Here is a 13,997-nt window from a genome sequence, read left to right on the forward strand (position 1 = left end):
AAATGCGGGAAGGAAAACGAGGCAGTAGCCGACACTCTGCACTCATGAACGCACAACGCGTCTGAACCTAGAGAGACCCCGCCCGACTACACTCTCTTGGCAAAGACTTCGCGCGCGCGCCGCTCCAGCTCTGCCTGCTTGCGCTTGCTCTGCTCTGCGGGTGTGAGGGGCAACTCTTCTGCGCCATCGCCCGTTGTCTTGACGTCGGCCACTGGGGTTTCGTACTGACTCGCGAGCTTCTGCAGGCTATGCACGTGCTGCTCCTTTCGCGCCTGCGCGGCCGGATCGTCGTCCTCCTCGTACATGAAGCAGAACACGAGGGTGCGTAGCCAGTCCGGCGTGTTTTCTCGCAGTGCCAGCTCGGTGGCCTTGGCGTGAAAGCGGCGGCGGAGCGGCTCCAGGTGAGTCAGGAAGGCATCCTCGAGAGCACAGAGGCGGCTCAAGATGGGCGGACTACTGTCCGTCTTCACCTCTTTGCGCACCATGTTCGCGAATCGGTTCGTGCTGTACGGGTTGTCTTCGAACCTCAGCAAGGCCAGAGCCGACGCCTCGGACGGTGTCCTGGAGTCCTTCCGTTTCACCGCATCTGGGTCCGCACCATTGAAGAGCAGCTGCAGCTCCTCCTCTACGGCTGTCCGTCGACTCGGTGACAGCTTCGACGTCAGCAGCCCCCACGTCTTTGTGTTTTCGATGTCCTCCTCGCGGAGGTGCTGCGCCTGATGCTCCACAAGCTTGCCAAGCACCTTTGCGGCCCCTGGTGCGAAGTCCATGGCGTGGTCGCCGAAGCCGCAGCACACAAAGCAGTTGAAGGAGCCGCCGTTGCGGTCAACGATAGGAACACCGTCAGGGGTGAAGGCTCGGACATACTCGCGTACGCGGACGACGTTGCTGCCGCCCCCGGCCTCGGCTGACGTAGAAGACGAGCTGAGGGGGACTGACCAGCCGCACTTGATTCGCAAATACGACTCCAGCCGATCGAGCTGCCGCGATACCAGTGCTTGAGTTTTAGTTTTGACGGTGCTGTCCAGGGAGAGCAGCCCTTGCAGCACAACGTCCTGCGATGCCGGCAGCACCTTTGACTGCATCATGGAGGCAACGGCAGATGATCTGCTGGGGAGCCCACCGTTACGATTTGTGGAGAACGTGAGGCTGCTGGGCCACGTGTAGCCGTACAGACTGCAGTTACTGTTGAGCAGCGCCAGTGTACCTGGGGCAGGCCGCGCAAGGGAGTCTGCTACACCGTCGTGGCTGGACGACGCATGTACCTCCGGGGAAGACGACGTCGATGCTGCGGCTGGGGATCGGTGCGGCTTGCACTGAAAGAGGGACCAAATCGCGTCTTTGAGGGCACCGCTTGGTTGCTGCACCACCGCCGAGAGACCGCTGAGACCCAGCACCGGGAGGCGGGAGTTGGGAAGGGTCATGGTGCCAGTGCTAGCTCCCGCTGCAAGGACCACCACATCATACCCTTCGCTGGCGAAAAGGCGCTGCTCGGGATGCAAAGGGTCGGGCTTCGATACGCGAATGCTCCGGGTGGATTCGACGTCGTACTTGAGGTAGGTGACGGCGTCCTCGAGCCGCTCGCCAAGGGCAAACTGTACGTCGTAGTCTCGCCTGCACACCTCTGCCAACGCTCGCGTCCAGCCAACGGGATCGACCGTCAGGGGCTCCGCGTGCGCTGTCACGGCGGCCTCTTTCCGCTCGTTGAGAACCGTGACCGGTCCCGCGAACACGTGCTGATGCAGGTGCGGGTACTTGTTCACGAGCTCGCACACGACGGAGTGGCTGACGCAGGATAGGTTGTTTGTGTAGGCCATCACCTCAGAGTCGGAGAAGCAGGATCGAAGCCGACCCCACATCCAGCGGTACACCACTGGGTTGAGCAGCGTGTTAAAGAGGTGTTCCCGGGCGATCAAATCCGGGCAGGCGGTAGGGAACAGCATGCCACGCAGCACTTCTGTGCGGAATGCCGTCCGAGCCAGCGTCGGCTCGATCAGTCCAACGCCCACAAACGGAAGAGAGAACCTGGTCTCGCCTCCCGCGATGTCGCCGCGGCGCTCAAAGACAGTCACCTTGAAGCCTAGCTTGGCGAGCTCGTAGGCGACATGTACACCGGCCACACCAGCACCAACGACCGCGGCGCTTGGGGCAACCAGCGACAATCGCTCCGTCGGGTTTGGGGAAGTTGAGTCGCTGGCCGACGCAACCACCGGTGGCATCCGAGACCCGCGCTGTCCCATGACGCTCCTCGCGAGGGGAACGGAGGGGGTGCAAAACAAGGAAACCAGAACAAGGCGAGGTGGCCGGCACGCACGGAGAGCCTGAGGTTCGGCGGAGCAACGTTGGCCAAGCCGGCGCAAAGTTCAACAGCAAACAACGATGAAGAGAGAGGGGTGCTCCGAGGACACGCGCACCGCCGGAAAGACATCAATGATGGGGCACTTCTCTGGCGTGAGCAACGCAGCGCTTTCTTTTTTTTTTTCCACAGTCGCGGCAATGCAGCCAGCCAGGCCGCACAGGAGCAGATCAAGCGCCGCACGGAGGCTTCAAGAACCTGCGCAGCTCGACCTTTACAGTGGTAATGACCTTCTTTCCAAGAGCCGTAGGGGATTACCTTGCCCGGTGAGGGTTGGGACAGTACAAGATACATGCGCCGAGGTACGGCGGAAAAGGGAAGGAGACGAGGAAAGAAAAACGCAGAGTAGACGCAAATCGCGACAAGGAGACGAGACGTGCATGGAGGACACAACCAGTGTCTGGATGGGATTCAAAGATTGGAGAAATAATGATGATCGGCCCGCCACCCGCGCTTAACGAGCTTTACAGCTTTCTCTCTCTTGTACACACACACACACACACATACACAAGAGATGCCATGGCCGCGCCACGGCCTCTGTGGGTTTCACGTAACACAGAACACCCAGAAAAAGGACATGATGCTCTATTTTAGCGACTGTATCAAGGCTTTTGCCCTCAACTTGTTTTTCGTGTGCCCGTTGTTCGGTTGGGCAAGCACTGCGCACTTGACCTCTTTCTTTTTTCTGTTCGCCTTCTCCCTGCGCTATGCTCATCCAATAATGACGACGGGGGATGAGGGGAAGGGACGCACCCCTTAGTGCGTGGTGGCATATCACACACGCTCCGGTGCCCCTCCCCTACCCCACCTCTCGGTTTGGAGAAGCCGGAGTGGCCACCTCGAGGGGGATGCACCCCGTGGCGACCTGGCATGATGGGAGGAGCGGCCGTGGGGGAGGGAGGGAGGGGGAAATCGAGTGGCGCTGAGCTCATGGGCGGTGGCAGCGAGCAGATGCCTTGACCAAAGAAGATGTTTTCTGCGAGTGTCTTAGACGCGTGTTAATCGAAACAAACAAAAAGAAAAAACAGAAGACCAACACGAGCAGAGCACAGCCACCAATGCGCACACGCCGTGTGTGCGCGCCGCGCGCCTGCGACACAGACGCCGGCAAACATGCAACAACGCTTTGACGATCGTGTTGGCATTGCCAACACGGATGGCGTGCAGGCGCATATTTCGTGTGCACCGAACCCGCCGAGCGTGCGCTACGAGGCCGCCGTCAGAAAATCTGGCGCGGCGTCCTGCAGCCACTCCTCTTGCACCACCGACACGTCCTTCATGTATCGCTTCGTGGTGCGCACGACGCTGTTAAAGATCACCAAAGCAGGCTTCTTGCGGTGGGTAAAGAGGACGCTGGAAGGGTGGATGTACACCGGCAACTGCCCAACGATGGTCTGGTACATGCCTAGTTTCGCGTTGTAGAAGGCGGCGTTCAGGAAGTAGCCAAAACAGAGAGCACGACGCAGCAGTTCTGCGTCAAGCAGTTTCCCCTTGCGCTCGGTTGATCCGGTAGACAACCCACCGCCGCCGTGCCGCAGCTCTTCGTAGCGCTCCAGCAGATCGCTGGCGTCATCACCGCCTTCGTCCCGGGGGCGCTTGTGCGGCAGATTAGACAAATCACCACCAGCGCCCACTCGCAGGTACCGCAGAGAGGCGGGGATAATCTTGGCGAGTAGCTCACTGTCGTTCTTCTCTTCCAAAATGCTTTGCAGCTGGGTAATGACGTCCTCGACCTTTAGCATTTGCCGGTGGCTCATGGCGTTGGACTCACACCACGTCTTGCGCTGGTCGCGCGGCGAGCGGCAGTACGCCTGGTAGATGCTAAGGAGCGTCGCGTGATCGCCGGCAGACTTGGCAAAGGCGGCGCGGCAGCGGTCAGCAGACTCCTTGAACTCGCGCGAGGTGAGAAAGAGGTTGTCAGTGCTGGCCATGGCAATCACGATAACAGCCTCACGGGCAACGCCGAAGGCCTTCGCGGCCAAGAGAACCATCGCGGGCATCGGTTCAATCGGAAAGTCCGTCAGACGGGCGCCCAGGGCCGTGATGTGGCCCGCCTTGTCGAGGGCTTGCAGCAGCATCAGCGTCTCTTCCGCCTTCGCGACAGCGCGCGGGCGAGGCATGTCCATGAATTCGAACGCAAGGATATTGTGGATGTGGAGGCTTTTCATTTGAAGCACAACGCTGAGCAAACTACTTCGGCGTATTTCTGGAATCGTGTTCTCGCTCAGATTCTCAAACGCGTTGGCGGTGTAGAGGCGGTAGCACTTGCCAGCTGCCACGCGACCGGCGCGCCCCGTGCGCTGCGTGGCCTGCGCGCGGCTGATGTCCACCTCCGTCAGCATCTCCATCCCGGACTTGCTATTGTAGTACTTCGCCTTCACCACGCCGCTGTCCACGACGTAGCGGATACCCTCCACCGTGATGGATGTCTCAGCGATGTTGGTGGCGAGGATCACCTTGCGCTGCTCGTTCAGGCTTGGCTCAAAGACAAGCAGCTGCTGCTCGTACGGCATCGCGGCGTACAGGGTCAGAACTGAGAAGTCCGGCACGTCGTTGGGCAGCAGCTTCATGCGCTCCAGCAGAATGCGCTTCGCGTCCTCGACTTCTTCCTGACCCGTCAGGAAACACAGAACATCGCCAGGCGGCTCCGTCTGGTGGATCAGCAGGATGGCGCTAATAGCTGCCTCGACGTAGTCCGCCTGCGGCTCCACCGTGTGCATGATGGTCACCGGAAACATGCGGCCATGCACGACGCCGATTGGGGCGTCCCACCAAAACTTCGAAAAGTGCTCCGCGTTCAGCGTAGCGGACATGACCACGATCTTCAGCGAGTCCTCGCGCTGACGCGCGATCGTCTTCAGCAGGCCAAAGAGCACGTCTCCATGCAACGTGCGCTCGTGGGCCTCATCGAGGATGATGCAGCCGTACTTAGACAGCACAGGGTCAGCCTGAATCTCACGCAGCAGAATGCCGTCCGTGAGAAACTTGATGCGTGTGGCGCTGGTGCACGTGTCATCGAAGCGGACAGCGTAGGCCACTTCGCCGCCGACTTTTCCGCCGCGTTGCCGAGCAACGTGCCGTGCAATGCTGACAGCCGCGACACGGCGCGGCTGCGTGCACCCTACTATGCCACCACCAGGCCGCTTACTCAGGATATCGTCCCACACGTACTGCGGAATCTGCGTCGTCTTGCCCGATCCGGTCTCGCCAACGACGATGACGGCTTTGTTCTTGCGGATCATGCGCACAATGGAGGCTCGTGCTTCGGTCACGGGGAGTTCTGGGCTGCTGCTCGCCATCGTGAACTCAGGAAAGAGGGTGTGCTCCGCTCTCTGCCAAGCAAACAAACAGGCTGCCGACAAACGTGAGCGCCGCATCGTGCGTTTCAGTATTTTTCGCCGTGACGAGGAAAAAGGGTGATGAGGTTTGGTGGAGACAAGTGATGGAACGAGGACGCGAGAGAGACTCACAGGGAGTCCGACGCAAGCGATACGGCGGCGCGCATGACAAGCCTACGAGGGCCATTGTCTCAACGGCGCACTGCCGGATTCGTAGACCGTGACCACCTACCGCAAGGGGAGACGAGGCAGGGGAAGGAGATGCAAGAGAACGATGATGCTGTCCAGCTGTTTCATTTCCTTGTCGTTTCCTTCGTTGCCAGGCACATCATGCCTGGTTAGCGCGCACGTTTAATTGGTGAGAAGTAACCGCGTCTCCGCGCCTCTCGAGGCTCCCTCCCCATCACCCTCCCACCCCGCGCACACGCGCATGCCTATGCATAGAGAGAGGGCGGGAGAAAGGGCGACGCACGGGTGCAGACAGGACAGGCAGACACAAAGACGACGTTCCACGTAGACAGACAACGTGAGAATGGCGAGCCTTGCGCACACTTCCGACCATCCGTGTGCGCCGGCACGCATTCAAATCGAACGTCCAAAGTACGACGAGCAACGCCGAGGTTCGCCGCACGGGGATCCGCGTCATCGCCCCACACGTACATAAGCCTCGCTTCCTCGGTGGCGTCTGGCTTCGTTGCTCGACTCGCCTCAAGTCAGATCTCAACCGCAGAGCGAGGCCAAATCCCCGCCGAAGAGATACTCCTCCGGCACAGAGTTGAAGAGCTGCTGAAATTGGTAGGAGCTGAATATGTAAAAGGGGATATCGATGGGCTGCAGGCGTGTCCACTCTGCCCGCGCCGCATCGCCCATGGGCGTCTTGGCGCGCAGCGCCGTGGATAGTAGCTGGTGACTCGGGTAGGTCGCCTCCGCCCACATCTCGGCGACGGCGAGGCCAGTCAAGATGGGCATCGTGCGGCCGCGGAGAAAGCGTGGCAGCTTGTCATGAAACACTTTAAAGAAGACGTACACGGGCGGCGCCACAACGCAGGCAGGGGCCAGAAACAGCTGGTACTGGATGAACCGGTACGAGGCCCAGAACCTCTTCTCTTCCTTGGTCGCCGGCAGCTCGTCTGACATGCAGATGTGGCGGCAGTTGTCCATCAAGATCTTCACGTTGCGCACTTTCTCGCGCGTGTGACGCTCGCTAGGGATCGAAAAGAGAGGAACCCGGTACCGTAGCCCATCCGTGCCGGACCAACTTCGCGTATCGGGGTCGTACACGCCCGGGTCGCTGTCCTCGGGCGCCGCCGCCTGGAAACTTGTCTGCGTTTGGCCAAGCACAACTTGAATGAAGTCCACCAAGAACGCGGTTAAACCGCTGCACATGTCAAGAAGAGACGGCACATTGTTGCCGATGCCCGTGTTGTAGTGAGACATGTGAGACACGGAGAGACAGCTAAACAGGAAGAACAACAACAAGCAGGCGCGCCCGTACCTCGCCCTGTTTTCCGTACAGACGTGACTAAACAGAGGCCGTGCGATGCCGGTGGTGGTGGTGCAGAGAGCGTCGTCGAAGCAGATGCGAGAAGAAAAGAAGATACGTTGACGCCGGTGTGATGAAAAGATTGCATTCGATCGTGAAGGGCACACGCTCGCGGCGCTCACCCCTCGTCTCGGGGCGGTACTATCGCCGGGCCGCAGTTCTTCGCTGTGGTGCGCCTGCTGTTGACTCGCTCAACATACTCCTCCGCCAGTCCATCCCGTTTCGCCGCATTCGTGTACCTGCACAGATGGGGCGCAGAGAACCGGAGTAGGTGGCTGTTTCGCGGCAGTGGCAGTTATAGGTGCGGTAGTTCAGTGGATATGATGAAGAACAAGCAAACGGTTCGACTGCGGCACAAGAGCCCCATCAAGAAATGTCAGCCGCGGGCTACTGATTCCACGACCGCGTTTCCGGGCGATGCGGGATGGCGAGCAGATTTCGATGGATGTCATCCCGCCGCATCGGTGTGTGAAAAATCTTTCGACTGCGAGGTCCGTAAAAGTACTCGATGCGTTTCTTTGGCTCTAGTACCCACGGCTTATCCTTGAAGCGATCTCGCAGCTCCCTCATCTGCTTCACTCGCAGGCCACTGTGAATCTCGGTGATGGAAGGAGGCGTCAGCTGCGCCTTTGTCTCGAGAGGCCGCGCGGAAGCGCACGCCCGATCCAGCCGCTGCGCCATCACCTCCGCAACATGCGTCATTTCTTCTCTCTTGTCCACGCAGCGCATCTCGTCGCAAATCTCGGCAGCGCGCAGCACCATCGCCACGGCGTCGGGGTGTGAATGCGAGCATCCCTGCGCAAACTGCGCGCAGCCCTCGACGTACTGAAGGAATGTGTCCTGGTCCGGCTCTGGCAGTTCGTCAAAGACCTTTATCTGGCCGGATAGGCGCATCTCGCTGAAGCACTCCAGCGCCTTCAGCAGCATCTTCGCCTTGTCATATCCGCGATTGTTGTCTTTCACCTTCCACCGTTCGGTCATGAGCGCCACCAGCATGTTGAGTCGCTCCGCCGGCGGCAGGTCTTCGAGGCGGTTTGTGGACAAGACATAAGCGTCTTTGTCGCTGTCGTCGCGCAAAACCGCGAAATTCTCCGTGGCCTCGCGCTCGTGGCCAACCTCGGAAACAAGCTCGTAGTTGTTGCCCGCCGTCAGCCACCAGTTACGCGAAAAGCGGTGACAGTCCTTTACCAGACTCTTGTAGCGTGCGTGCGGGTACTGGTGCAAATTGCGGAGACCGCGCCGTTGCACCGTCAGGGGGGAGCAACCGCAAGACATGAGCGTCGAAGAGTGCAGCGATGCGCGTGCGTGCAGCTGCGCCGCGGCAACTGTGCACGCACCCAATGACGATCGCTGCATCGCAACGAGGCTACCCCACTACGTGGTGCGCAGAGAGTGAAACACCGAAAAGGCAAAAAGCAAAACACAAAGAAGTATCTACAGCTCAGCTGAGGCAAGAGACGGAGCGCGTTCGAAGAGAGACAGAGAGGTGGCGAAAGAGGGCAGCGTTGACGTTGACCGACACGTGCCCGCAGGCGGATGCTACACAGCGCTATCACCGCCCCACACGCTGTCACATGCCCCAGTCCAACGAATGCGCATCGATATGCGCTTTCCAAGAAGCCGCTCAGCAGCGACCAACACCCCAGAGAAAGGATGAGGTGTGTGTGGGAGAGATGAGGCTACACACACACACGTGAAACAGCTGCTTCGCTCTCGAGTTTGGGTGTAGCGCGAAGTGCCTCTTCCCGTCGCATGATAGTGTCTTTGCTGCCGCAGTCGCAAACAGCCAAGACACACACACACACACACACACACACACACAGACACACACGGCCGCGTGCACACGGCGATGTGTGCGAACACCCACGTTATCAAGCATTAAGCCTCTTCTCCGTCTTTACGTTCGAGTGCGGATGCGAAGCAAGGTGTGGATGGGTGATATGCAGAAGGACACCTCGGATCGCCCCTCATGCGCAGTTGCTCGCTCTGAGAAGCTAGTCTCGTCGGCCAGTGCACCGGACAAGTTTGCCACAGAAGCACAGCGATACGCCTCCAATCGTCTCTATCCATCACCGGGAGAGGGCAAACACACCGAGCCCCAACGTCTGTGAGCTTCCCTAATATATCCAACTCTGTCTCCCCTCACTCCCGCATGCAGACACTTCGCCCACATCAACAAGGCGGTAATACACGTCCGTGGCTTTCCCTTTTGGTTCTTTCCCAGCGTGCCCATCCCACCACAAACACGTCTGCAACAGCGCGTACACGCCTCCGCAACCACAGCGCCCAAACCCTCTGGCCGCACGGCGGCGACATCTCCTGGTCGCCGAGAACGAGCCGCCCTGCAGGGTAGCAGGGGTGGTGGTGGTGGTGGTGGGCCAGACGCGTGCCGAATGAGCTCGAGGAACAAGTCGGCCAGCCTCCGGTGAGAGCCCTTCAGAGCCTCTGCAACCCGGCCGTATGCCATGCTTCCGGCACCCGTGCCCTCATATCAGCCCACCGCGTCGGACGCAGGAGACGCCGCATGCTCTGCGCACACATGCGCCCTGGCGTCGATTCGTATGGTGCCCTTCGCGCCCTTTTTCGCCCATCACTCTTGCGCATCGGACAACCGCACGCCTTGCATGGATGCGGCACACCCATGCCAGCTGTGCATGCCAGCTGTGCATGGCAGCGCCTGCGCACCGTGCGCTCTCGCCTTTTCGAGATCCTGTGGCCTGCCTCAGGGCACGACGCAGCTGTCCGGGTGGCGGGCATCCTCTTCCATCTCCGTCGATGCCGTGGCGGCGAGTCGGGATGGGTTGGCCCACATGCGCCGCGACGGGGGGGGGCGCTGCCATGGGTCTGCGGCAGCAGGGGCCAACAGACAAGCATGTATCTGCGCACAGAGAGCTTAGAGCGCGCTTACGTGTTTTGTATCGTCGACACGATGGGTAGCGAGGTGGCCCAAACGGTGTGATGACCGCATGTCTCTCCGACACAGAGTGAACACAGCCCTGTCTGCGGACACCAAGAATGATGACTGTGCCCTGTCGCCATCCAGAGATGGTCAGCCACCATCAACGCACGTGCATGTGTCAGGCGTCGGCCGTGAACTTGCCCCGCCTCACGGCGCGCTGCAGAGAGCCCTTCGATCCCCCGGCCTTTGCCTTCGACGTCTTCTTCTTGTTGGCGTACGCAGGCACCCGCTCATTCCGCTCTGACTGGATTTGCTTGGTGCGCGCCAAGCGATCTTTCGAGCGCTTCTCATGGTAGCGCTTGTCGTGGTACTCGTCGCGAGGTGCCCGTTGCTGCGGGGGTGAAGCTGCGCTTGCAGCGGCCCGCTCTTGGCCCTCAACGGCCGCCCATGTCTCCGTGTCCAGGTACCCGGGAGCGTAGCCGTCGACACCTCCACCGCCACGACGACGCTCACGTCCTCGTCGCCCGCCACCGCCATTGTCGTCACCGTCGCTGTCGGAGGCATCGTCGATAATGTCCCCGCCTGCCAGGTGAACATCTTGCTGGCCGTCGTCCAGTTCATCTTCGTACATGATCTCGTTCAGCACCCGAATCTTCATCTTCATCTCCTCGTCAATGTCGAAGGCGTCCGACATGTAAGACTGAGGGTCGTTCATGGTGATCTTGTACGCCGTCTCATCCTCCACCTCGTCATCGTTCGCGCCGCCGTCGGCGTAGCCGGCGTCACCGTCCGAGTCTGCCAGCATCTCGTACAGATCACGACCCATAAGGCGATAGAGCGCGTCAGGATCAAAGTTATCATCAAAATCGTATAAGGCCAAGTGCGCCGAGGCGTCGGCGCGAGTCGCCGGCGACTCTGCTGCGTGGATGCTGGTAGCGGGGGCAGCAGCGTCCTCGACCCCGGCCTCATGTGCCGCTAGTGCTGCCGCCAGCTCCGCGTCGGACTGCGCAGACGCTGTCAAAGGCCCGACGAGGTGCGGTGGCAAGTTCTCCACACTCGCATCCATGATGAATTGCTCCACGTCGTTGCTGTAGAAGTTCAAGGCGGTGCGAACGCCACCAGCGCTGAACTGCGGGAACACCTCCATGACCATAGCAACGAGAGGATCGTCGACAATGTCTGTTGCGGCGGGCGCCGGTGATGGAGACGTCGGCGCCGGGCTAGGGTCCGCAAGGGCGGCTTCAGCGACGGCGTTGCTTGCCGGGAGGCCGGCCAGCGCGTTCGTCAGAGTGCCCTCCGAGGCGCCCAGCTTTGACGCCTCTTCGGTCGTCACGAGGTGGCGCGCGAGAAGATCATCGATGTGCACACCCTGACGCACGACCTCGAGCAGCAGGAGCTCAAAGAATCGCTGCCGGGAGCCGTGAACGGCCTCGGCAAAGTCGTTGCTGTCCGAAATGTCTTTCGTGAGCGTCAGCATTAACTGCCCAAGCGCCTTCTCGCCGGCGTCGTCCGCGAAGCGGGCTGGGGGGTACAAGTAGTGAATGAGGCCCAAGAGCGACCCGTTGCCGTATGCCTGCAGCGTTTCCTCAATAAAGCCTCGCCCGTGTTGACGCAGATACTCACGCAAGTGACTGTAGGTGCGGTTGATCAGCTGTGGAACGCAAAAGCCGTCCGCGTCCTGCCGCCGATGCGGCCCCTGTACGGCGTAGGTGTGATACAAGAGCAACGCCGACGATGTGTTGATCGCGGCATTTACGATAACGGAGTTCGCACGACTCAGGATTGGCCGCCGCGGCGTGAGCTCATCGCAGACCATGATGAAATGCTGCAGAACGGGCGAGAGAACGTCGACAATGACGCGCAGCGCCCGCAGCGTCCGCGGCAAGGACATGTAGTCTGAGAGGAAGGGGGCGCACTGCACCGCAGCCCAGAGCTGCTTGGTGATGCGATACACCTGCTCAAAAGAGGAGAGGATGTCGCCTGGCTGGCGCTGGAAGCGGCCGCGCTGCAGCTCACGCGCGCACCGCACGGAAAATCGGTTGACGCCGTCCCACCACGTTGTCATGAACGTGTTGAGCGTGCAGAGGTAGCCAGGGTTGAGAAGGATCAGGGAGGTGACGGTGACGGAGGCGGCAGCGCCGCTGTGGCGGAGCAGCAGCAGCGACACGGGAAAGAGCACCTTCCACGGCAGGAGCACACTCAGCCGCGTTGCTAGGCTTGCCGGGTCGACATGTCGGCGCAAGCATAGATCGGTGCTGGTCGCGAGGCGAATGAGAATCTCAATGACGCGCTGCTCTCCGTTTGGCGGCACAGCTTTTCGCTGCGCCCTTGAGTGAGAACTGTGAGCGTGGTCTACGGCGGTGATCACGTTCACCAACACCACCGGCAGGCGGTCGTGGTTCGCCACGACGATCCAGAAGGTGAGATCATCTGCCTCCGCTAGCCGTTCAATGCCGGCCCACAGCTTTTCAGAGAGGTCGACGGAGCTAAAGAAGGTGCTGCAGACCGCACCGCCTCCATCTGGAAACGCGTCTTGCAGCGAAGAGGACATGCCGCTCGTTAGGCACCTGAATGGGAGGGGTGGGATCTCACTGAGTACTGTTTCTCTTGCTTCGAGCCAGAAGAGCCAATCCTGCCGGGCCCCAGAAAATCGATAGCGATCAATCCAGTCGAGTGTGGGAGCACAGAGGTAGATGAACAACGCAACGAGAAGCGAACCATAGTGCTCAGAAGAAGGGTAAAAGGTCATCATCCATAGAAACGGCGACGATGTGGGGAGAGGGAGGTGGGTGGGAGAAGCCGTGANCGGGGCCGATGGCTGTCGGTGCTGGTTCCGCTTGCCNCNTNTCCNNTGCANGACNTGTGCAAGCNCNCACTGGCGCTGCTNCTNGTCTCTCCTCTGCCCGCTNCGAGCAAGGATTCTTGTTTGTGTGTTTCGGTTTCTCACGAATTTCGCATACCCAGCGAACTGATGTGTCGGCTCGGGCATGCACAAAGCGAGAAAGCGTAGCGGTCGAAAAACGTTCGAGATGCATCGTCGCGATACGTGTTGGACAGCGTCGGATGCACGGGGACGGGACGCCCGATACGCAGACGACCGCGCGATCCTTGGCATCTGCAGAAGCAGAAAAATCCGCCACTCACTGCAGGCCTCCCCTCGCCCCTGCTGCATGAGTGCCACTGGCATCGGGGACTCGGCTACCGGTGGAGGAAGATGCTGTCGCTCTGTGCTGATGCTTCGGCAGAGGGATCGTATACCTGTTGTATCGCCGGCTACTGGCGGCGAGAGGGAATACGCCAATGCAGCAGAGAGGCACGGACGTGCATCGCAGGAGAGGAGTGCCGCGTTTGCGTACTCCCGCTCTACTGAGAGCACCGAACCGGCACGCCAGCTGCGCGAGTGGCCTGTGCTGCAGCAGGCCTTGCGGACGATGAAGCTCCGCAAGAAGCCACCATTTGAGGTGGTGATGTGACAGACACCGATGGCGATGTGGGAGCCGACGCCCGCTCCAAAAGCGTCAACGGGCACGAGGCGCTCGGCTGCAGGGACGGCGCGACAAGACACACATGCTTGTACGGCGACTTGCCTGTCGCGGCGCGCTCAAGGTGCGAGTCAGCAGGATGAGGGGCCTCAGGCAATAAATCAAAGAACGCGCGGTGGCTCCCTCTCGACACCGGCGAGGAGAAACATGAAGGAGTCAGCTCCCCCTGGTAGCAGCAGTGGGTTAGGCTCCACAACGGCGATTCGGTTCTTACGATCGGGAGGGGGGTGTCACCTAAGAACAGGTTGCACCCTCTGAGGGGCTACGATGGGAGTCGTCTGCATGATCCACCGTCGAGGAACTCATCAGTGTGTTTTTG

General features: G+C 60.3%; 5 protein-coding genes across 5 annotated transcripts; all 5 read right to left on the bottom strand.

Annotated features, from left to right (window-relative positions):
- Positions 1 to 86: 86 nt before the first annotated feature.
- LINJ_36_5910 (conserved hypothetical protein) lies at positions 87 to 2,240 on the bottom strand (the record flags this gene model as incomplete). The annotated part of the gene is made up of 1 exon (XM_001469912.1): positions 87 to 2,240. One exon carries the CDS (start codon positions 2,238 to 2,240, stop codon positions 87 to 89), a length of 2,154 nt encoding a protein of 717 aa, XP_001469949.1.
- A 1,321-nt stretch (positions 2,241 to 3,561) lies between these two features.
- LINJ_36_5920 (putative RNA helicase) lies at positions 3,562 to 5,655 on the bottom strand (the record flags this gene model as incomplete). Its single annotated transcript, XM_001469913.1, has 1 exon — positions 3,562 to 5,655. The coding sequence occupies one exon, from the start codon at positions 5,653 to 5,655 to the stop codon at positions 3,562 to 3,564; it is 2,094 nt and encodes a 697-aa protein (XP_001469950.1).
- A 759-nt stretch (positions 5,656 to 6,414) lies between these two features.
- LINJ_36_5930 (conserved hypothetical protein) lies at positions 6,415 to 7,131 on the bottom strand (the record flags this gene model as incomplete). Its single annotated transcript, XM_001469914.1, has 1 exon — positions 6,415 to 7,131. The coding sequence occupies one exon, from the start codon at positions 7,129 to 7,131 to the stop codon at positions 6,415 to 6,417; it is 717 nt and encodes a 238-aa protein (XP_001469951.1).
- A 493-nt stretch (positions 7,132 to 7,624) lies between these two features.
- LINJ_36_5940 (conserved hypothetical protein) lies at positions 7,625 to 8,593 on the bottom strand (the record flags this gene model as incomplete). The annotated part of the gene is made up of 1 exon (XM_001469915.1): positions 7,625 to 8,593. The coding sequence occupies one exon, from the start codon at positions 8,591 to 8,593 to the stop codon at positions 7,625 to 7,627; it is 969 nt and encodes a 322-aa protein (XP_001469952.1).
- Positions 8,594 to 10,314: 1,721 nt separating this feature from the next.
- LINJ_36_5950 (conserved hypothetical protein) lies at positions 10,315 to 12,687 on the bottom strand (the record flags this gene model as incomplete). Its single annotated transcript, XM_001469916.2, has 1 exon — positions 10,315 to 12,687. The coding sequence occupies one exon, from the start codon at positions 12,685 to 12,687 to the stop codon at positions 10,315 to 10,317; it is 2,373 nt and encodes a 790-aa protein (XP_001469953.2).
- Positions 12,688 to 13,997: the final 1,310 nt, after the last annotated feature.

Source organism: Leishmania infantum, chromosome 36 (genome assembly GCF_000002875.2).
Source record: "Leishmania infantum JPCM5 genome chromosome 36".
In the NCBI taxonomy this organism is placed as follows: domain Eukaryota; phylum Euglenozoa; class Kinetoplastea; order Trypanosomatida; family Trypanosomatidae; genus Leishmania; species Leishmania infantum.